Source organism: Aythya fuligula, chromosome 20 (genome assembly GCF_009819795.1).
Source record: "Aythya fuligula isolate bAytFul2 chromosome 20, bAytFul2.pri, whole genome shotgun sequence".
NCBI lineage: Eukaryota > Metazoa > Chordata > Aves > Anseriformes > Anatidae > Aythya > Aythya fuligula.
This window is the reverse complement of record NC_045578.1, coordinates 1071394-1094069: the sequence shown is the minus strand read 5'-3', so window position 1 is coordinate 1094069 and position 22676 is coordinate 1071394. Positions and strand designations below refer to the sequence as shown.

Genomic DNA, 22676 nt, shown 5'->3' with positions numbered 1-22676 from the left:
AATCTATCTTCCTCTACCTGAAGTGTCCTAGTGATCCAAGAGAAAGTTTCCACTGAGCACTAGGGAAAGAATAGGTAATGCCTAGCATATGTACAGCATTGCTGGAAGATTAAACAAAATAGAAAATATTATTTATTCTACCCATCCCTCAAATGACAGAGGTTTCAGGAGACTCACAAGTTCTAGGACAGCAAGTTGTATTATGGATTTCATAAAACAGGCAAATTGGACCCTGCCTTAAATTTGCAGGGTTTATGCTCTTTTCCAGAATACAACAGACACAATCATTTTAATCTGAGATATCACTGTGGAGCGCTGCTTAATACTATTCCTCGTAGCCCTGGCTCCTTCTCTCCACTGATACAAATCTGGAACAAACCTCCTGAAGACACTCACATATTGGTGTGAATCTGAGTCAAAGCCACTGCCTGTAACCAATTTCAGCTCAATTTATTAGAAGGCTTTATGTTCAATTCCTGCTTAAGCTAAAAATAGTATGGTACTATCTAAGCACACAGAGCTGCTATTTATTTTGTGAAATGGCTTTACAGTGCTGCATTAAATTTCAGTTCTTTAATAAAAATAGGTTCTCTGGTTTTCTCTCAGTCACAGCATTGATGAAGTCTGACAAGTTTTTCTTTAAACATTTCGTGGCCTTCTCTGACGCTAAAAATGATGGAAGAGAAATATTTGCAAGAGTAAACAGCAGAAGCATCACTGGGATCAGTATGTCTCAAATATTCATGACAATACAACGGTGGGCTCTTTAAGCTGTTCACATGAACAAGTCTTTTGATAAGACAGTTCATTGATACCAGCCATTTCAATAAAAACCTCACTGCAGCCACCCACTTAGGTGATTGCCATTCAAAGAGCTCTTTTCAAAAATAAACAAAGTTAATCATGCAGCAAAAAGAGAGCTGAGAGACCAAGGAACTGATCGCTGCCACAGCTCAAGAATTAGAGATGCGCTGGCATTTTGATGAGATGCTGATTCCTGGTTTATCATCCTGCGAATGCTGAAGGCTTGAGCACGTTAAAATCAATGTTACTCCTCAAATGTATACCATTACAGGCCAGCTTTCAACTTCAGAGCTGCAAACTGCTTCTCAGGGACCTGCAAAGGACAACTAAAACACACATTCCAAAGCAGCTGACGTTTGTTCTATAGGGCTCTGCACCTCCACTGGGAAAAGTCTTAAGCCTGCAAACAAACTACTTGAAAAGCTAATGGCTTACATAGCCTACAACTATAGGACTTGGGGGATGATTTTTTTCCACCTATATATGCATACACACACACATATATATACCCACATGTATATTATGTACAGCTATAGATACACACACCCCCAAAGACTAAATTTAAAAAACTCCTAGTGACAGTTACTTTGCTATCTAGACCTTGGCAAGTGTTGCAAAATAGTGGAGGAACATTGCCTGTTACAAATCAGATGCCTTAGTCACAGAACAACAGGTTTAATGAGTGCCCTTGTGCACTCATTTGAACGTAGCGATGGACTGTCATCTTTGTTTCAAAAGACCTCACACCTATGACGAAACCTTCCCACTTTCCCGTGGCGTTCTGCTCCTGCCATATATTTTAGTAGGTAGGAGATATTTTAGCAGACAGCAGAAACGGGAAAAACAACAACAGAAAATGATGTTCCCAGCTCTTTGCCACAGTCATGTTCTCACTCTTAGCAGCAAGTTTTTAATAGCTTGAAATGCAGAACTACAGCCTGTAAGACAGAATGTCTTCTTGCAGGTAATATCACATTTTTAAAGGGTATTTCACATGTAAGTTGTAATACCTGAATAAGTCTCTAGCTTTATCTTTTTATTTATTTATGAACTGAGAAAAAAGCATACCTTTGTCCATCGACAAAGCTTCACCCCAGAATGGCTTCCGATCAGCTTGTAACCTGAAGACAAGAGGTAAATCAAATGATCAATTTCAGCCTGAAATAGCTGACACACAAAATATAATAAGGGGTAACAGAATTATTAAGCATCTCCACCTCAGTGCTGCTTTTCCCTGTTAGCACAAACGCAACACCAAGATCGGCAATGCCCGCGCACATCGCTCGTCACTTGACTCTGGGAGCCCACACATCTGAGCAAAGGCCATGGCCACCCAAGGGACTTTGGCCTGCTTGAGGCAGTTTTTTCCAGAGGGGATTTATTTGTACTGCTCAGCTGTCTGAATCATTCTGGGGTGGCCTTAAGATTTCTCCAAGTAACAGGGTAGCCCTGCAACAGCGGTGTGGGACACCTGCATTGACCCCAAGGGATGGGGCATGGAAGGGAGCAGGACAGGGCACCAGCAGCTTCTCCTGGCCCTAAGCAACTACTCCTGACCTGACTCTTCCTCAGGACCAAGGAGACCCGTTCCTGCTCCTCAGCAGGTCTGACCAAGCCTGGAGAACAACTGATTGACCGTGCAGCTGCAATGCAGCTTGACATTGCAGCTGCAATGGTGGAAGAGAACCAAAATTCAGGGCTCAGTTTGAACTCAAGCTTCATGGGTTCACCAACACCACACACACCATCTCCCCTGGCCATGACAGAGCCACAGTAATCAGATAAGCAAGGAAGCCACTACTCCACACCCAGAGGAAAGCTGATTTCACATCATTTCACACTCCTAAGCCAAGATCAACACAATTTTATTTAAATTTATTGGCCCAGAAGGATTAATTCTACAGTGTCTGTTAAGCACTAAGTACTATTATTACCCAAACTGCTTGAGTTAGGTTATTTTCTTCTTTGAAAAAAGTGCATAGAGACCAATGTGTCTGAAGGATTAAAAATCACTTCAGAAATCAGCATAAAAATAAGAGGGATTTGAGAAGCCTCGCGGTGTCACTCATGCAGTAGCATTTTATGCATCTGTGTGGCCTGGCTGTCCAAACCCAGCACATCTCCACCAGAAGCTTTGGGCAGATGTTTTTATTAACATTTTCAAGGGAAATCAGACTTCAGGTCTCAAGCCTCCTTCCTGCTCCTCCTACCCAAGAGGGGGTAAAAAAAATACCTGTTCACAGAAGCAGCCTTCACCTGGTACAATGGAAATGGGCACAAGCACCCTGACTGGAACTGGTCACCATGTCTCATGCAGCAGGGCCCCAGGGAAGCATGACAGCACCCCAAAGTCCCCTGCACCTACAAGTACACAAAGCCAGCCAGGAACTAAAGTGACAGCAGATGCCGTAACAGCTGCAGCAGCTAGAAATTAAACAGTGTGAAGACATGCACAGCTAACAAGAAATCACACAGCATCTAGAGCACACTGCTTCCACTACTCCGCCACTGAAATTCAACAGAGATCTGACCAGACTCCTCTTACTTGTTGATCTTATGTTGTTCCAGTCTCCTTGTGCAGCTTCTTAACCTCATGGGAGGGTGGACAAATGTAGTTTTAGCTTGATCTGTTCCCTGATCAGCTCTCCAAGAGACTGTGTGAACAGTTGGGTCATAGCAAGGGGGGTGATTGGCAGAACCAAGTGGTGGGGGCCCCCTTTTGATGGCAAAGGGACGGACAGCCAGGTTAAGTGAAGGTTCAGAGACTTCAGTCTGCTCCCAAGAATAAGCCCTGAGCTCCCTCTCAACTCAGGGGGAACAGACAACATTTCAAACTCATCCTCCTTGCACGTATGCCCGGGTTAAGTAAATGCAGCAAGGAGGAGAGAACTGATGCAAGCCAAAAAGCCTTGATATTTTACCAAGCTGATCATCCAGCCCTTTCCTGGAGAAGACATCAACATAACCCTGATCAGCACTTCTGATATGGACCTGATATCCGGCACAGCCAGGGGTGATATTGAAGTCACCATCTAGGACTGGACGTAGCATCTCCCTGTTGATCCTTGCGTGAGACAACCAAATCCCCACAACTGAATTTGGCGGCATCACATCATCTCCTCCTACCCTGAGTCTCTCCTGCTCATTTCTTCTGCATTTCTTTGCAAAAAGGTTTGTCCAGCAAGGTCTAATCTCAGAGACCTCCCTGTACTGCTAGAATTCATATCCTTACAGAATATGATGAGCATGGGAAAGCCAGACTCTGCTGATATCAACCACTGCAGCCTTAGTCGTCATCTTATATTTCTCAGAACCCAGCAACAGTGTTCATATAAGATTATTCTCTCAGATTGTCAATAGAAGTAATGTGGCTGCTTTAAAATGAGTTTTAGATTAAAATTAAATTGGAACTAGGGCATGCTTGCCCAAATCCACTACTGCGTTGCTTAAGGGAAGAGAGGAAGCAGCTAAACTGGACAAGGTGCCAAACTCCGGAGCCCAAAGCTGCAACACTTTCTCTTAACTTACTTAGACCAACTTCCACCATGTGGAGCGCCCACAGCTTCCTATAAAGGCCAAGAAAATTGTACATGTTCAACATCAAAACAGAGGCTTACAAACTTCAGCCAGCTTTAGCTATGAGAAGGGGCTTACTCATCTTACTTGCTGCTGCCAGGAGTCACAGCTAGAGTTACTGGAAGAAACATCGTATATTTGCAGAACTTCTTTAAAGCACTGCACAAAGCTTTTGAATTCGAGTCTTCACTGCATGGGTAGCTCTGGTAGCCAGTCTAGTTACCTTGCCAAGCCATCACAGCAATCATGGACCATGACACATTTTTTCAGACTTGGAAATTAAACCAAGTATCAGTGACCACGTCTGTACGCTCTTTACATCTATTGTGAGCAAAGTCCCTCTGACTCTCAAGCCTGTTTCTTTGAGCACTATATTTTAGCCCCCAGTTTGGACTAAAAGAAGAAAATGCAAAGGATGATGCAGGAGCCAAGAAGTGCTGAGCTTCAAACCAGCCCTGGTAAAGAACATTCCAGAGAACCAGTTTGAGGGTCTCACCCATTATGTTTCTGCAGCAGTTTCTGCAGAACAACCACTGAGAAAACTCAGGCCAGCTCACCCCTGCCATGAGCTGTGCCACAGCTCCACCATGCCTCTGCCAAGGCTCTTCTACAAACGGTAGCTGAATCATATGTTACTGACGGCCCCAGAGTCTGCACCTATGCATGCCAGAGCTCACAGCACACACACACACTTCTTAAGCTTGCTCTTGGGAAGTATTATTGGGAGCAATAACTGTAAGTGAATATTTGGATGCAACACCCTCCAAATACATTGTATTGTCTCAATGGGACTGGGCTCATAACTGTTACGTATCTTCAGATCCTAAGGCTCAAGAGAAACATCATATTTTATCTACAGCCTAATATTCAAAGGAGCCCTTAAATTACCAGCAGGTTAAATAATAAGCTCTACTCAGTAAAGGCACAATGTCTGATCACAAGTGTGTATTTTAGTTGATTCCACACTAGATTATAAATTTTGGATGACCCAGAAACCTGCCAAGCTTCACTGAAATTCGGTGTCACTGTCATAAAGACTTGAATTAAGCTTTTAAACAAGCTTTTGGGTGAAATTAGTTTCATCAGGCAGTAGGCCAATAAACATTTGGTGATTGTTTGCCCTGAGAATCAAACTGGAGTTTAATAGACCACAGACGGACTTTTAACCAAAAGAGATGGCCTCTGTAACAGATGGTGAATGCTCCATCATCTAGTGCAAAACAGCTCTGCAACTGTTTAAGACCATTACAGCATTTCAACTCCATCACGTAAATAGTTTAAAAGGTCCATTCTCTGGAATTTTAAGAATTTATTGAGGGACTCTGCTGAACTTTCAGCCTCAGATACATACCTTAGGCAGGACAGCACTGTCTATATATACACACACACATATATCTCGCATTACAGGAAATCGAGGTATTTTGGTGATGTCTTTGCTAGATTATTTTACCGGTGTCACATAACAAGTCTCCAAATTTGGATTAGCTACATGCACATGTGAGTAAGCATGGTAATTCTGAAAGCAGAATAACCAAGATAACCCAAATTTCTACTAGTACAACTGTCCACATATTAGAAGCAGCATCATATCTGCAGTCGAAAAAATGCATCTGCAATAGTCACATCCACAACTTTAAGATTCCTCTGACTATCCTAACACTGCCAGATGTCCAGGAGAAAACCCGAGGGCACCCTCCAGTACAGATGTTTACACTACCAAAAGCATGCTTCAACTAAAGACTTTGAAAGCACAGAGGTAAAGATTTTAAATAAAAGAATCAAGCAGATGAGTGGTTGTAAAGACCCCAAAAGGCAGAAAGACTTAAACACCCTGTGAGAATTCAGTAACTGTAAGCTTGGTGAAAGCCAATCTGATGTCACGTTATGCTTCAAAAAAAAAAAAAAAAAAAAAAAAGTGACTTTCAGAAAGCTTTCTTCAGAAGAACAAGTAATATGCAGCTGACAAATCAGCGTGGTTCTATCAAGCAATCTCCTTAAATAAAAACCTGTTTTGAAGCAATGATTATTCCTTAAAGCTGAAAACACAGTAAAGAAAGGGGAACTTCAAACTAGGGGAATGTTTACAGAGTAAAGTTTCCAGTTTCCTGCCATTTTGCAAGCGTGCTGGTTAAAAGACCTGAACTGAAGGTTACAATACAGCAGTAATCCATCACCAGCATTGTAAGGACCATTTTGAAAAGCTGAAACAATTGCTGCACTCGAGCTACCGTCTCAGAGACAGCATTCTGACTAATGCTAGAAAACAAGTAAGAAAAATAGAAGAGTAATTTGAGAAAGGAACCTGTTCAAATTATATCAGCATTTATACCAAAATAGAAAGAGGTAGGATCAGGGAATTGGAAATTTTCAGATCGCCCAAGCACGGTAGGAGAAACCTCAGGTTTTATTTCCAGCACTGCTCAATCTTCAAGAAATCCTTGCAAAGCACATCTCAGAGTCAACTTCTCTTTTCTTTTTTTTTTTTTTTTTTTTTTTTTTTTTACCCAAAAAAGCTTTTTTGAAAAAAATTGCTCTTAAGGAGCAAAAGGCTAGTGAGTTGTGGAAGGGCTTGCTTCCACGCACTCATGGCGGATAAAGGAACATGATAAAGGATTGCAGGACTATACCTTACATGCAAAAGATATTGTAGTTCAAAATCGGATGGAAAGTTTCCTCCATCAGCAGAGCTGCCAAAATGCTGCTTCAGATCATTCTCATCATAAAGAAAACACAGAATTTCTTGAACATTTTTAACTCATAGTAAAAGCCTGCTGAAGCCGCTGCAAGAATCACAGCTGCTATGTCAAGCAAACCAAACCTAACCTAGAATCAAGAAAACGAGACTGGTGAAGGTCAAGGATGGAAATGCCAGTAGCTCTAAGTTCCAGCAGCAACAGCTGTCCATGAAGGAGCCAGGACATTCTTAATGTCTGGGTTTTCACTTAAACCCAGATGTCCATTTTAATCCAGTAGCACTGTTTCCCTTGCAGCACTGAATTGCCAGGGCACCAAGGGCATAGGAATATAAAACCTCCAATACTCAATGTATGATATCTAGTCAAATTCTGCTTTTGACAGACAGACACAGAGACCACTGATACTTTCACCTGCATCGGCTAGCGCTGAAGGAAAACACAAGAAAACCTGTCTATATCTGGCATCTTTGACAAAGGAAAGTCTAAGACCATTTGCAGAGCTGTCGTAGAGTGTTTGCCATGAAGGAGTGATGCTCTTGACCTCCACCAGAAGCAACTCCAGCAAGGCACGCCTCATCTTCAAGAAGCGAGGCCATGGGCATCTACAGCATGGCACCTCATCCCATTTTAATTGAACCTCCAAATCAAATGCAAGTTCTTGAGACCTCTTACCATGGAGAAGATTGAGAAATGGGATGTCCAACCCCTTAGCTCCAGTAGTTTCACCAGCTTCCACACTGGCTTTGCCGTCCCAAGATAAGAACAGCTGCCCTCTACCCCCAAAAAGCCATCTTCACAGACATCCACCACCATTCACCAGAGCAGCCATCAGAGAACAGAATAAACATGCTATGGACAGAAGTCACCTCCCCATTGCTCCCAGACACTGTGCAGATAAAGACCTGCAAGACAAGTCACTCAACTAACTGAGTAGCAAAAGGACCCTACACCTTTGGGACGCTGGGAAGACAAGCTCCACTGAAGAGGAGAGCACATCCAATCCCCTTTTTGGCTGAAAAGCAAGCAAAGCAAGAGAGAATGTGGTGGGACTCTCAAACAGGCTGTCTCAAAGAAGAACCAGCTTCCCCAGAAACATGCCCTGCACTGCCCCAGCCAGTAGCCCCAGCTCAGCACAGAGCAACAGCTCCATGGCCAGGACCTCAGGCTGCCCTCTCACCCTCCCACCCTCCCATGGAAGACCTTCAGGTCCCCACAGTGCCTCCCGTACCCCTGCCTCATAACTCCAGCTCCTCTCACATCCTTTATCTATTTTGACTGGCCTGATGACTGGGTAGGATGCAGCAAATATGCCCAGGCTACAGCTAAACCCTTGCCAACCAGCAGCAACCAGCCAACCAAACACGATGGGGCATAGCTTGGAGGTCTGGGCATTAAGTGAGAAAGAAGAGGCTCCATCTCTCCTCTTTGTTCATAAGAAGATTCAAAAAACTGAATTCTCAAAATTGAACCATTTTAGAAGTTCTCAATATCTTTAAGAACTTAAAAGTCAGTGACAGCTTTAGCAGAAACTGTCCTGCCAGGTCAAAAGGTTTAAGTGGAAGAAGGCAATCAGCCTGCACAGCTCTTTTCCTTAAGTAGCCCGAACTAATACACAGAGAACTAACGTTAATAGAGAAGAGATTGTGCTGGCTTTTAACGAAGCTTTCAGTCATTCTGAGCACATTTCTTTCTCTACACGTCCATTTGTATAAAGATGGTGACCCCTTGCCTGGGGAAAGTGCTGTGTTATGAAGAAAGGATAGCAAATTTTATCCTTGCCTAAATATATCTTGTACTTTGTTCCAGCTTAATAGACTTAATTTCAAAAGACCAATACTCTCCAAAGCCCTTCCAAAACCTAAAAATAATGGGTGATCTTCAAATACAATTGAATTTATACTTATTTTCCCCTGTTATATATGGGTAACCACCAACTCCAATAACTGCACACAAGGGAAGAATCAGGCCCACAACGCTGAGTTTTGGCTATTTAATCTGCTACTGATAAGCTGCTACATCTGCGCCAGCACATTAGTATTGCAGTCAGCTCACCACCAGCTCTTGGCAGCTTCCACGCTGTTGGACTTGAGCATCTTCTGCTTCCTGGATTCTTCCCCGTTAACTGTGTATTTCCCATTTATTTACACAGATATTTTTAAGGAACAGCAAGAAAATCTAGCAGGCTTAACTTTGCCTGGTTTCAGTCATTACATTTACTCTACTCACAGGTATTCACAGAAGAATTTTGTGTTTTTCAAACTAATGTTTCATTTTCCCATAGCCAATAACTGAATTCTGTGGTACATTTCAGAGACTGCACCAGTGTTACTAATCCCCGACCCAGCTGTGAGCTGTTAGTGCCACCTGGAGTTTCAGAGCGATACATAAATCACACCAAAACCCAAAGACATACACAAACATTTTGGTGCACAGCCTGCAGAAGCATACATCCGGCAGCACCAATCTCTGGGCAACTTCTCTGTGCAGTGGATTTGATTCCCAAAGCCAGAGCACCTACAGCTCAGCACAACGAGCCAAGCAGAGACCGTCAGAAGCTCAGAGCAGCAGGCACTGAAAAAATCAAGAACGGGCAGTAAAAGCTACCGACTACTTCACTACTTCTGAAAACCTAATCTCAAACAAGATTGATAAGCACTTGAAAAGCTCGGTTTTCAATATTCTTCTGAAGTCAGCCTCCAGATTTCTAATACACGCTGAAAAACACAGATCAAAGCATATCTTTACATCGAGCAGGAAGCCAGAGCATGAAAGAAAGAAGTTAGTGAAGTAGCCCATACTATTTCAGATAGCAGCCATCTCTGAATAAGTACTTGCCTTTCAGTACAAGTGAAATAGAGATTATGGACACACTGGTGCTAAATTTTATGCACATTTAACCAGTAGAAACAGGATAATCCAACTGGGCTGCAGCAAAACTGTACTCGCAATAGCAAAGCAGCAACAGAATAATTTAATAGATGTCCATGGGGTCTGTCTTTGGGTAACACTAATACATTCCTGTTGTGTTATTACCTACTACACAGTTACAAGAAACAGTCGTGTTCAGCAGTACATACAGTTGAAGAGAACAAAGCAAAGAACATGTTGGAAACAGAGTATGAGCAGATGAAAAAAAAAAAAATTCAACTTTCAGCCCCAGCCAGGATTGTTTCAAGACTCTACAAGAAACTATAGAAAGCAAATGAGAAAGTAAGTTGGGCTGTGCCTACTCATCACCACAGGAAACATCCACATGAAAAGTTTGCTTCTATTTTCAGTTCATTTCATGACATCGACCTAAACAGATGAAGCAACTAAAGCATTAACATACTGTCAGCCCTCTCTCTCTCCAGCTATATTTGTTACTTGGAAGTACTAAGTAGTTCATGCTGTATGTGTATTTTATGCAAGACTGAACACCGATGGGAAGGGAATCAGTGTTTGCTCACAGCACAAGACCAGCTACGACTTTCAAAGAAACAGCTATTTCAGAGAACCTTTTATAAAGGTATTTGCAACCAGACAACTACAAGGGCTTACACCTACACAATTCAATATTTTAGATTATATTTAGCTGAAATTCACTGCCAGTGCTAAAATAAAACTATTAAGCAATATGCAGTTTACGTACAGGAAGGAGCTAAATTTGTCTGAAGGTGATTAAAAAATAAGACCAAGTGTTACAGTAGTCTGAAGAGATGCTGTTCAAAGGCAAACTTCTGTTATTTCTGTTATGCAACTACAGTTCAAAAGAACAGCTTTCTTCTGAATCACTACTACTGTTTTTTCCTTCTCTTGGGCTAATTATGCCCTTAGGGAGAATCTTGAAGAGACACTGAACCCATATCCAAAGCAAACAGTTGTCGCCAAATTAGATGATCTTCTGACAACACTGCACTCTTATTTTGGGGGGGGATGGTGCTGAGGGAAGGAGCGAATTGCTTTATTTTTATAGCCAAATAAGCTTGTCCTGGCATATTATTTGCAGAAAAGAGCTACAGCACAAGAAGAGAAAGGTAGATTTTTCTTCCAAAAGCAACCACTAAAGAATTATATGAGAGGCAGAGGAAAGAAGGGGAGGGTTGCATCAGCAAGAGGCAGTCGGAACTGAAATTACATGCACAATAGCTTTAAGCCTTTCAAACTTCAGATTTAGGTGAGGAGACCCCCAACCAGATGATCCACTGTTGGCACTACCCTGAATGCAAAAGGAACAGAGAAATATTTTCAAAATAGAAAGTATCTGAATAATGAATTCCTGTCTCTGGAACACCAAAAGGAAATCCCAGTTATTTGGGCCTTGGCTTAAAAAAAAAAAAAAAAATCTGGCAGCAATGTGACCCTCCCTCCAGCATTATTTTTCAAACTACCACTTTTATACAGCACTAATACCCCACCATTTCATTCACCCCCCAAAATGGAATCAGTAACGAATGGGTCATAGCGAGCCGGGGCATGAAGCGCTCCCACGACAACCCCCGTGACCACCCTGGCCTAACAAAGAGCCAAGGCAGAGCACTGCACCCCAAGAAGAGCATCCAAGCAGGGCAGTTGCTGAAAACCATTCACCCAGACCCCAGAAGTTAGTACTGCAGGCCACTTCTACATCCCTTCTAGGGCTCCTGCTGCCTCATGCGGGAGCTGAGATGCCTGGGGCACCCCGTGGAAGCAGTGGCCCCAACCCTTTCAAAATAGGGGACTCACAGCAGAGCACGCACTCAGCTCCCTGCAGGCCAGCTCTAGAAGCAGGGAGGTAAGAAGAAGTCCAGAAGTCTCCAGCAGACCACTCCCCAGCCCTGCCAGCCAAATTCACCCATCCTCACAACACCCTTGTGGGCAGAGTGATTAGCCTTTCTGATCACATACAGTAGTAACAAAACAAGTACAAATAAAAGCCTGTAAGACTCCTCAAACTGCTCTGCAACTGCCACCATATCACAACCTTCAGAACCAAAGCTGAGAAGCATTGAACCAGCCTCCTACAGCCCTCCGCTGGCTCCAGCCAGCAGCAATGCCACTGTGGACATGAGGATGAGGCACAATCACTGCTACTTCATGCTAAGCGTCATTTTAAACAAGCTTTTGCTGGGTTCTTTAAATCTGCAGGCTGAATGAAAGAACAGCTGTTTTACAACTGCACTAAGGTTAAAGAAAAAACAACCAAACGAGTCAGACACGATAGGCAGAACACAACACCAGCCATCTACAAAAACTCAGGCTGAAGAATATCTGAGATCCTGTGGAGCAAACGTGTTGTGATCCCATGGCTGCTGGACTGACACAGAATGTGGTCAGAACTTCAGAGCCCAGCTCTGCAGCAATGTGTCTCCACTACAGTGACCAAAGAACCTTCTCCGACACATCAGGAGAAAGGCTATTGATTCAGCAGGCAAGAGAACTGAGTACACTCATCCTGAAAAAAATCACACAGGCTCCCTTTAGTCTCTAACCACAGTGACAGAGCAGCACAGGGCAGCTCACATCTCCCTTCTCCTGGCTTTACCACTCACAGCTGAGGGTTTTGAACTGCAGGGCTGTTGGCTTGGCTCCTCTCATGCTTGCCCTCTGTTTTAAAACTCGTCCTCTATTAGCTCATTAACACTGTTCATTACAACTCATAGGAGCACCACTAACCTAGTCATCTAGCAGATGACATTTGAAAGATTTTCCTTATCGGAAATGAAGTTTTAGTGCCAAAAAAGCAGAGGCATTTGAAACTGAAATAAAAGCATGGAACTAAAGTGCAAGACCGAAACAAATCTGATCTTTAAATATTCTTACAGAAGCCTATACTTAGTCCTATGTGCCTCACGCTCCTATCTTCTATCTCAAACTGACTTAGCAGAAGTTACACCCTGAGAACTCTGCTACCCTCTCTGTACTTTACTGTGCATCATGCTGAGATGCATTACACAGCTTTAGATTCTTCCCCCGTGGAACACAGATACAGACAGCCCTAACCTAATTTGTCTTGCCTCTGGTTAGAGCCTACCAGAAGCCTACCTGGACTCACAGTCCAGAGCAGCATCTTTGAGAGAAAACGGGCTTTCACTTGCTCTGTTAACAGCCCACCACTAAGCCAGGACTACTGCCCAGGCTGACAGAACCTCACCTTGCTTTGTGAGCGCGTCTCTCAGAGCTGCGGTTATCATCTCTCTCTTTTCACCTGCCTCCTTCCTCCCGGCGGTCTCTCCAGACAAGCTCGTTCCAACATGTCCTTCCTCAAGCTCACGTTCTCTCTGTTTAAAGACAGTGAATTACAACCACTTAGATTGAAACATCATGTTTTAAGCACTGTGGCACAGTTCAACCAGTCCTGACAGACCTGCTAGACTTAAAACCTACACAAGTGCCCACACATGAGTTCTGCATTCATGTAATCCTGCATTTTATCCCTCTTCGCATCTGTCACTGACCCTTGAGTAATTTAGGACGGTGAATTAAAATAAGAGAAAAAGATCCATACGTGACACTCTACATTTGTTCTAACACAGCAAGAAAATTTCCAAGGACACTTTAAGAAACAAGGTGCTTGAATCTCATCTGGAAGCAGGAGGGACTCCAGGCTTTAAACCCACGGGTTTTGTGATTGCAAAGTAACCTCACCTCTCCACAGCATGCAGACCCAAAGGAACAAACCATCCTGTTTGGAAATGCAGCTGCCTGGAGTGACAAAGCAGCTATTGTCTCAGTCATTTGGGACAGACAGTGGAAGAAAGCCACATCACTACAGTGATTTGGACAGTCCAAGAGTTTAGACTAGAAGATGCTCTCCACGAGTCACCTAAAAGGACAGCCAAGAGCACCACCAAAATTCAGTGATCACCAAAGACCCCGCAAGAAAAGGCTATTTTCCTCCAACTCCAGACAGAAGCTGCTGCATCCCACAAGTTTGGCTTTCAACAGATGCTGCTTTATAAACATGCTTAAGCTCATAGAGTTTACTTAAAAACAAATACAAGAATATCATGTATTAGCATAAAGTTAAAAGAAGAGAAACAAACAAATCCCAGCACGTAAAAAACTGTGAATCCCCTGCTGTATAAGTGTCACTTCTGAGACTTTATGGGTATTTATTACTTTATGTCTGCACAAAGAAGCATGAAAGTGTAAATAATTACTTTGATATTTCATGCAACTTATAATCTGTCAGTCCTTTATGGCTTTTTGAAATATTAGAGAAGTTACGGATAAACAACAAACAAAAACCAACAGAGGACATTCTGTTTCTACAAAACAGGCTATTTCACATCCAAGCGTCTTTTGCGCCAAAGACATCAAGAAGTTCATGCAAATGCTTCCAAGTTTACCCACCAACTGTTCACATCACTAATGAAACCAGTGCACTTGGCTTGCCAAACTGTGTTCTTCACAAAGTAACCCAGCCGTCCCTGAACATACATATCTTTTGTACCTGAGCAAAACTTCAGAAAGCAATTAAAGGTAACCCCGAACAAAAAAAAAAAAAAAAAAAAAAAAAAGTCTCAGGGGTTCCAGAACAAAGTAAGTTTCATAATACTTGAGAACGAAAGAGGAAAGTAAAACATTTAGGGACAGAAGTTACTACCTCTCCCCATGTTGAATAAAGCTTTGTCTACAGTTTCAGTGAGGCTGTGCAGGAAGGTGTTTTCTAGTGACCAGTAACATAACTTGGGCCATCCTGAAGGAGAAAGCAGCTTCCATCTTTCACTTTCCTTCAGTTTGCTGAAAAGCAGTAGGTTACTTTTTTCTTTTAAATAGGAAGATTGCATTGGTTTCTATAACACATTACAAACTCCCCTGAAAGGTTGGCTCTATGAAGTACTTGTATGCTGTTGAGTTTGAAAGCTCACATCCATCCATCAACTTAATCGTCAGGGAACTGCAGAGTCATCTGGGTTGGAGAAAGAAAGACCTTCAAGAACACAAAATCCAACCATCAACCTGACCTACCACGTACCATCACTAAACCATGTCCCTTAGGGCCACTTTCATGCATCTCTTAAATACCTACAGGGATGGGGACTCCTCCAGCTGAGCAGCCTGTTCCACAACGTTTAACCACCTTTGCCATGACAAAGGTCTTCCTGATACCCAATCCAGACCTCCCCTGGTACAATTTGAAGCCATTGCCTTGCATCGCATTGTCACCTGAGAAAAGCGAGCAATACCCTCCTTGCTGCAGCCTCCTTTCAGGCAGCTACAGGGAGTAATGAGGTCTCCCCGCAGCCTCTTCTCCAGACTCAGTGACCCCAGTTCCCTCGGTCGCTCCTCATACATCTTGTTTTCCAGTCCCTTCACCCAGCTTTGTTGTTCTTCTCTGCACATGCTCGAGCAATTCAATATCCTTCTTGCAGGGCAAGTGCAGGGCACCACACTGAACACCATATCCAAGATGCAGCCCCACCAGTGTTGCGTACAGGGGACAATCCCCTTGGTGGATTTCGATCACGAAGACCTCTTCCCTCCTAGTCCTGCTGGCCACGCTGTTTCTGCTGTTGGCCCCCTTGGCCACACGGCTGGCTTGTGTTCAGCCAGCTCTCGAGCAGCACCCCAAGGTCCTTTTCCACCAGGCAGCTTTCCAGCCACTCTTCCCCAGGCCTGTATCACCTCACGGGGCTGTTGTGAGCCAAGTGCAGGGCCCAGCACTAAGTCTGGCATCATTTAGCATCAAGGCTGTTCAGAAATAAAATATTAATATTACTGGAAAAGCCTCATGCATAAGGAAGGGAGGAGATAAAAATCCTCATCATTTAACTATTAATTCTCAAACTAAGGGCTTCTCCCACATCATTTAACCGACAACTAGGCACGACCATCCACTTAAAAACGAAAGGCACTATCTCAGCACAGATTCATTAGCTTGCCAAAGCAAGACACCATGAAGGATTTGTGAGTAGACACATGCTGGCACATCCACTCTGCTATCTCATGCCAGGTTAAACCCCCCCGGAACTCAATATGCATTATGTAGCACATCATAACATTAAAAAATGAAGTGATTCACTTAACTACAAAGACGACATCCTATCCAAGCCAGCCTTCAGATACAGGGAAAGTCCTTCTGAATTAAAGACTTTGCATTTCTACCTGCCTGTTGTGCCTATCACTGCAGTAGCTGAGAAAAGTACCTAAACATAAGAACAAATATATAAAATTGCTTTACTGGCAAGGCAGAAACGTGTTTATTTCAATAATCATTTCCCCCTCGGAGAGGATGTTAATATTTTTTCCTCTTTCATCTTGATGTGAAAGCCTGTAAACAAAATAATCGTTTTTTTTCCTCTGAACTGCAATACCTGAGTTGTTCTGTTTGGCAAGTGATTGGCTTCAAATATTTCTTAGGGGAAACTGAATTCACACCCCCATGAGTTTCACTGATTTGCTTAATAAAACTTTCGTATCTATTTTTAGGGTTTGAGTGCAGACAACAAAGTTAACTTTGCACAGAGCAAACTTCTTGAGTTCTAGCAATTTAGCAGGAAGTCCCATAGTAAATCTAAAGCAAGTTACTGTCTTTCCATAACAAATCAAGCGAGCGCTGACAAGAGCCAGCTTTTTGTGCCCTTGAAATACTTCCCTGCCAGAAAACTGAAGTAATCCCCTGGTCTGTATTCACCGATGAGAGCCCACAGACAGAAAGCCCCGTGAGTTCCTCCCAGTTCCTTGATAACTCAGGGTTCAGCACAGCTCTTGCTGCAGCCTGCAGGAGCTTCAGCCTGCTGTCATGCAAGCAGGTCTGAGTAAGAGCATCAAGACCCACATGTAGGGACTAATTATCTACTCCTCTGCAAGTGAAGGCGAAAGTCCTTCCGTTTCTTGCGATACAGGCAGCACAGACACGAGCAGCACGTACTTTGTGTGCAGGCAGCAAAAATCTGGCACAGACACAAACAGGGACCTCAGCATTCCCTGCCAAGACAGAGGTGCTGCTGCCCCTCTCACAGGCCACAGTTCAAGTGCTTCGAAGGATTTCCTACAAATCTCCCTAGGAAACTCACCCACGGCCACTTTCAAATCTGGTCAGCGTGACCAGCGTGACATGCTACTGCCACTTCTCCTCTTTGAGCTGCTGTCTCCAGGACATCAAGGTGCTTGGTGCCTGCGTTTTCCATTTTAAAACATCAAATGCTTTCCAGACTACTACTGTGGGCAGGGGAGGAGAAAAAAAAAAAAAAAAAAAAAAAAAAAAAAAAAAAAAAAAAAAAAAAAAGGAAGTTCAATGTAAACTCCATACAAAAGTATGCCCTTAAACTAACTTAACTTAGCATTTTTAGCCTCATGGCTCTATTTATGTCCCAGAGCTGAAAAAAATATGTTCCCTGAGAAGTTTTTGCCCCTGGAAGGAAAACACCCAAAATATATCCCAATTCTGACTGAACTTATTTCCTACTTAGCCTCCCACTGGGCAAACGAGAGGGAACCCTGGCCTTGTCATAATTTACAGCCTCATCCATCAAAAGACTCTAGGATCTTCTAACAAATGAAAGGCACAAACGCTAAGAAAACAGTAATACATCAGTGGCTGGAGACATGAGAAACAGAACTGGAGCTAAGGGAAAAATGTTGGCAAGGTTATCAGGAAAAGACTGCCTGGCAGCAAGAAGCATTAGTAAAACTTTCCCAGGGGAGTGGTTAAATGAGGTATTGAAGTTCATGAATTACATGAATGAAGAGTTGAAACCTCCACCAAGCAGTGCTCTGGAAGCAATACCCCAGTGACAATAGGACAGTTAAAGCTGACAAGCTTCCCCTGGTTCAGGCCCAGCTATCTCTGGCACTATAGGCAGTGGTATCCTGAGGGACCAAGCTTCCCACAAGAGCAGGACAGAGCATAAGCTCGCACAAAAGCTCCTGAACACAGATGGAGAAGACTGCTAGCCTGCTGCTCCAGGTACAGAGAGCTGGCTGTCACACAGCCCAGTGGTTGCAAACAGAAATGGAACTGCTCAGTCCATGGACTAAATGCCCTGTCACTCTTACATCAACGTGGGATACTCTAACTGCTGTCAGTCATCACTAAAAATGGCCCTAAGCATTTGCAAGTGAGCACAAAAATGAGTATTAGAAACTTGGATTGAGTAATCACTGAACCAGCAAACACCCTAACAGCATGAAAATCTTATTAAAAATAGCTACTGGTGTCTACATAATCACAAGTTACATACCCACTCCATACATCACTGCCCAGTTAAGCAAAGAGCCTGAACCGAAGCAAAAAGCAGACGAGAGAGAAAAGCCTGACAGCTAAGAAATGGAGAACTTGGCAATCCATTCCTTTGCCATGGGCTGAGACAGGAGGCGGCTTGATCAAAAGCAAGAGCCATGGTATGTATTTTCAAGACCTGTCCCTAAAGTGGAGAAAGCCCCTGAGAAGTTCTGATAGATAAAAACAAAAACTGAGGAGGCATTTTCTCCTGTGATAGATACCTTCATGACTTTTCAGTAAAGCTCTGGAAAGAAGTTTCCATCCACACCTACCTTGCTATGCTAAACAATAACCCAAGGCCCCTTGCATCTTTCTCAGGCAGCAGGTACTAGTTGCCATCCAAAGAAAGGATGCCATCCAAACAGAACTGCAGCTCAAACCCTGTTGAGGGAATCCTGCATTTTCTTTGTTTGAAGAGTCAATGCTGAGATTTTTGGACACACACAGAAGCAGTGATGATTAATTTTAAAATCCAAAGTCATGCAGACAAGTGATGACAGAAGGCTTATGCTGCTACCTAACTGAATCAGCTAGTAAGGGGCACAGCACACCCTCCGTGAAGCACAGAAACATGAGCAATCCCACCAATGTCCATTTTCTTGTAGTATAGCATCAGAGAGAATCGTCAAGGACAAAAATTCCCAGACCACAACTCTAAAGTATATATGCAGGGCTACAAAAGGATTTTTGAGATTGCTTCACTGAGCTATAATATCACTGCTTTGCTGTAAGGAAGGTTTTTACAAGGTGCAGTTAAACCTTGTCTGCATTTCATGTGCTACTTCATGACTCTGTCGACATTTGTTTGATTTGGGAAGCTTCCTTGGACACACCATAAAGACTGATTTTTCAAAGGAAACAGAAGAATCAAAAACTAAAAGTCTGCCTGTCTCCACCCAAAAGTAACTAGCTTATATTTGAAAACTGGGACATATATTCACATTATTCCTTTCTTCTGTGCTACTATAATCAAAACTAAAACCTAGGAAACAAGATTTAACAAGTGTCCTGAAGTGCTCAGCTCAGCCTAAAGCCAGCAAGACTTTCTGCTATAGTCCATTTTGCTTTTTCACACACAGAACATGTAAGCACACTTTTTTTTTTGAGGGTCTTGCCATATTTTGCACACTTTTTTTAAATGGCTCTGTAAAAGACTTCTCCATTCCATTTCTTTTTCCATACAGTTCGGGGGGGGGGGGGGGGGGGGGGGAGAATATAAAAGAGAATATAAAGAGAATATAAACTAGACAATTAGCAATTGGGAAAATGGACATCAAAGAGCCCTGCAGAGCATCCCTCAAACTTTGTTTTCTTTGATATTTGAGCTGACAAAGCAGGCAAAATCAGGGCTCACCTTGCAACAGGAAAGACAAAACAGCTCCCACTGTCTGTAATGGGTGCTGTCCTCCATGCAGAGGAACAGGGCACTGAACAAGCTGGAGGCTGTATACTTACTGCAGTCAAGAGCCACTTACAATCTATTCCAACCCCTGGGAAGTTGCAATAAATAAGGTTTGATTGGAGCCTACATGTGGACAGGCTTACTGGCAGCTGCACTGCTGAACAACCGATCTGCGGGGTTCATCTAGCAGAACACGGATGCATTTACAGTACCTCTTAACACCTTATCCAAACACATTTATTTGGCTTGAAGCACAGCATCTGCTGCCATCCTTATGCTAGTCACTCCTTGGATACAGCAGCAACAGGCCACTTCCTCCACACTTCTCCCAGTAATTACCATCAGCAGATAATTGTTCCATGCATTGATTTGTGGACTTCTGTTCAGTTGTGTTATTTGCCTGGCAAGAAACTTAAAAACTCCACAGGAAAAAAACACCTGAAGAAACACAGCACAAAGTTTCTGCAAGAAATGGTAAGCACAGGGGCTGGGCTGCTGCAGGGAACACCCTGATCTTCTCCAATAACAGATGGGGAGCAGAAAAGGCTGCAAATAAAGATGAAATCTAATGCTCAGATGGACTTAAACACTTCTGAAGTTTGATATTTAACAGCTTTGCATTACTATCCAATTATCAAAGGGCTGGAGCACCTCTCCTTTGAGGACAGGCTGAGAGAGCTGGGGTTTTTCAGCCCGGAGAAGGGAAGGCTCCGGGAAAACCTCACATCGGCCTTACAGTGCCTAAGGGGAACTGCAGGAAGGCTGAGGAGGGACTCTGTCATGGGGTGTCATAGGGCAAGGAGTAATTCCTTTAAACTAAAAGGGGGTATAGTTAGATTAGTTATTAGGAAGAAATTCTTTACTCAGAGGGTGGTGAGGCACTGGCACAGGTTGCCCAGAGAAGCTGTGGATGCCTCATCCCTGCAAGTGCTCAAGGCCAGGCTGGATGGGGCTTTGGGCAACCTGGTCTAGTGGGAGCTGTCCCTGCCCTTGGCAGGGGCTTAGAATTGGATGGTCTGTAAGGTCCCTCCAACCCAAACCATTTTGTGATTCTATTGAATAATTTACAACAAACTAAAGAGCAGCGAGGGGTATGGGATCTACCAACCAGCATAGAAACCAGGCTCTTTACTCTCTGAACTCAAAGCCCTTTACAAAGGCTTATCAGGAAAAGCCAGCATCACAGTGCACGTCAAAGACAGACTGCCCAGTCAGAAGCAACCTTTAAAGTATTTTTCCTTTTTCCTACCTATTTCTTTGGGCGCTCCCAGGTTCTACATGGAAACTGAAAGCCTGAAAATCTTGCATTGTTTACAAGTTATAATTCTTCACATCAGCCAAGGCATAAAGAAAGATTTGAACACAGGAAGAGGACAGGGAAAAGCATCCCTTGGACAAATTCAGATTTCAGTGCTGGTAGTCATCCCTCAACAGGGAAATGATGTTTCTTAAAGCTTGTTTCAAGATGCAGGATCACTCTGAATTCTGAGCCAGAATAGCAGAGGTCAAAATCTAGCCCAGAGACTGAGCTGCTGAAGATAAGAGTGATTTTTTCCTCTACAAATCTGTCACCCATTAGAAGTTACAGAAACTTCTTGGAGAGCTCTAAAGGCACACATCATTTTTAGCCATTTCTAAATCTGACAATTAAGTACTGAGCCTCATTCAATTCAGTTAAAGCACAGCTAACAACTCTTGCATGCTCTAGAAGCTTATGCTTGTATAAAAGTTGCATGCAACACTGTCTGTAAATCTCATATTTAATTCTTAAGTCTTAAAACTTACTGTCCCACTTCATGTAAAACTCCAGTCAACTCCACTAAAAGCTTCTTCACCAAGGGTCAGAAAAGTCTGGTCTGCCATGGCTTACAAAATGCTCTTAAGAACCACTGAGTAACTTGATTCACTATACTAGCAGTGGTGAACAGCAACATTAGGATGACTTTTTAGAGAGGAGAGCTGGGGGAAGGGGGAAGAACTAAAAAAAAAAAAAAAAATAAAAAAATATCAGGAAACCAGTTCTGTCGCAAACAGCAATAAAACAAACTTCTTGAACAGACTTTCTTGGGCATGCTTTCTTTCCTATAAAATCAACCCTATCTTGTTCTCACACCCTCTTCCTTTGTATTTACATCATAAACATGACTATCAGCCTCATTAAACTTTGTTTGAAAAAAACAGAACACTAATCTCTAAACCGAGCCAACAAAATATGCCCATTTGATTACCTCCCAACCCATCCAAAAAAAATAGGATATTATTATTACTCATGCCTGCAGTTTCTAAATATGAAGGTTAATAAAGCCATTTCATTCCCTTGGAACCAGTCTAGATTGATTTGTCTTTCTAGTTTATCACAATCTCCCAGCTGTGGGAGATAATCTACATTAAGAAATGGTGTCCCTGTGATTAATTACAGTCTTGCAGGCCACAAACATACCCATTAGATTTCTCAATTTTATCTGATAAATATATTTCAAGGGGGTGTCAATGACTTTGGAGGATGGGTAAGCGTACTGCAATTGTACAACTTAAAGTCTACTAGTTACGAAACCCATTAAGAAGAGCTATTGCCTTCTGCTGCTGCATAATAGCACTTTGGAGAACAGGCCCAGACTGTCAGCCTAAAAAACAACAAGCCAGAATAAACAGATGCAGAGAAAATCCAGAACTAAACCTAGCTGTCCATGCATCCCCCAGCCCAGCATCACAGCCTTGAATCAGACACCAAGAGAAGCAACCAGAGAGCTGGTGGTGATAGATTGATCTGCCAGCCCTCTTTGGGCCATGGCTGCATTACACACTTCTGGGCTTTCATGCCTGAGCACTTCATTAAAGTTTAGATGCCATCTGTACTGATATAAAGGTCAGAGTTCTGTTCAGAATCCTACTAAGCATCATACATTTCTTGTGGTAGCAAGGTCCAAAAAATTGCATTACTCAGAGTGCTGGATTTCAGAAGCTATTAAATAGCCATCATGAGACAGAAGAAGATTCAATAAAGTGTGGA

The 22676-nt window shown here is 43.0% G+C and overlaps 1 protein-coding gene across 2 annotated transcripts in view; it reads right to left on the bottom strand.

Moving 5' to 3' along the window:
• LOC116497463 (S-adenosyl-L-methionine-dependent tRNA 4-demethylwyosine synthase TYW1-like) overlaps positions 1-22676 on the bottom strand; it is a 104057-nt gene that overhangs the window by 70544 nt on the left and 10837 nt on the right. For both annotated transcript variants that reach the window (XM_032201212.1, XM_032201213.1), the window contains exons 8-9: positions 13189-13315; positions 1873-1925 (exon numbers count right to left, since the gene is read on the bottom strand). In XM_032201212.1, the coding sequence (XP_032057103.1) occupies positions 1873-1925; positions 13189-13315 (180 nt within the window). The remainder of the gene's footprint in view (positions 1-1872; positions 1926-13188; positions 13316-22676) is intronic.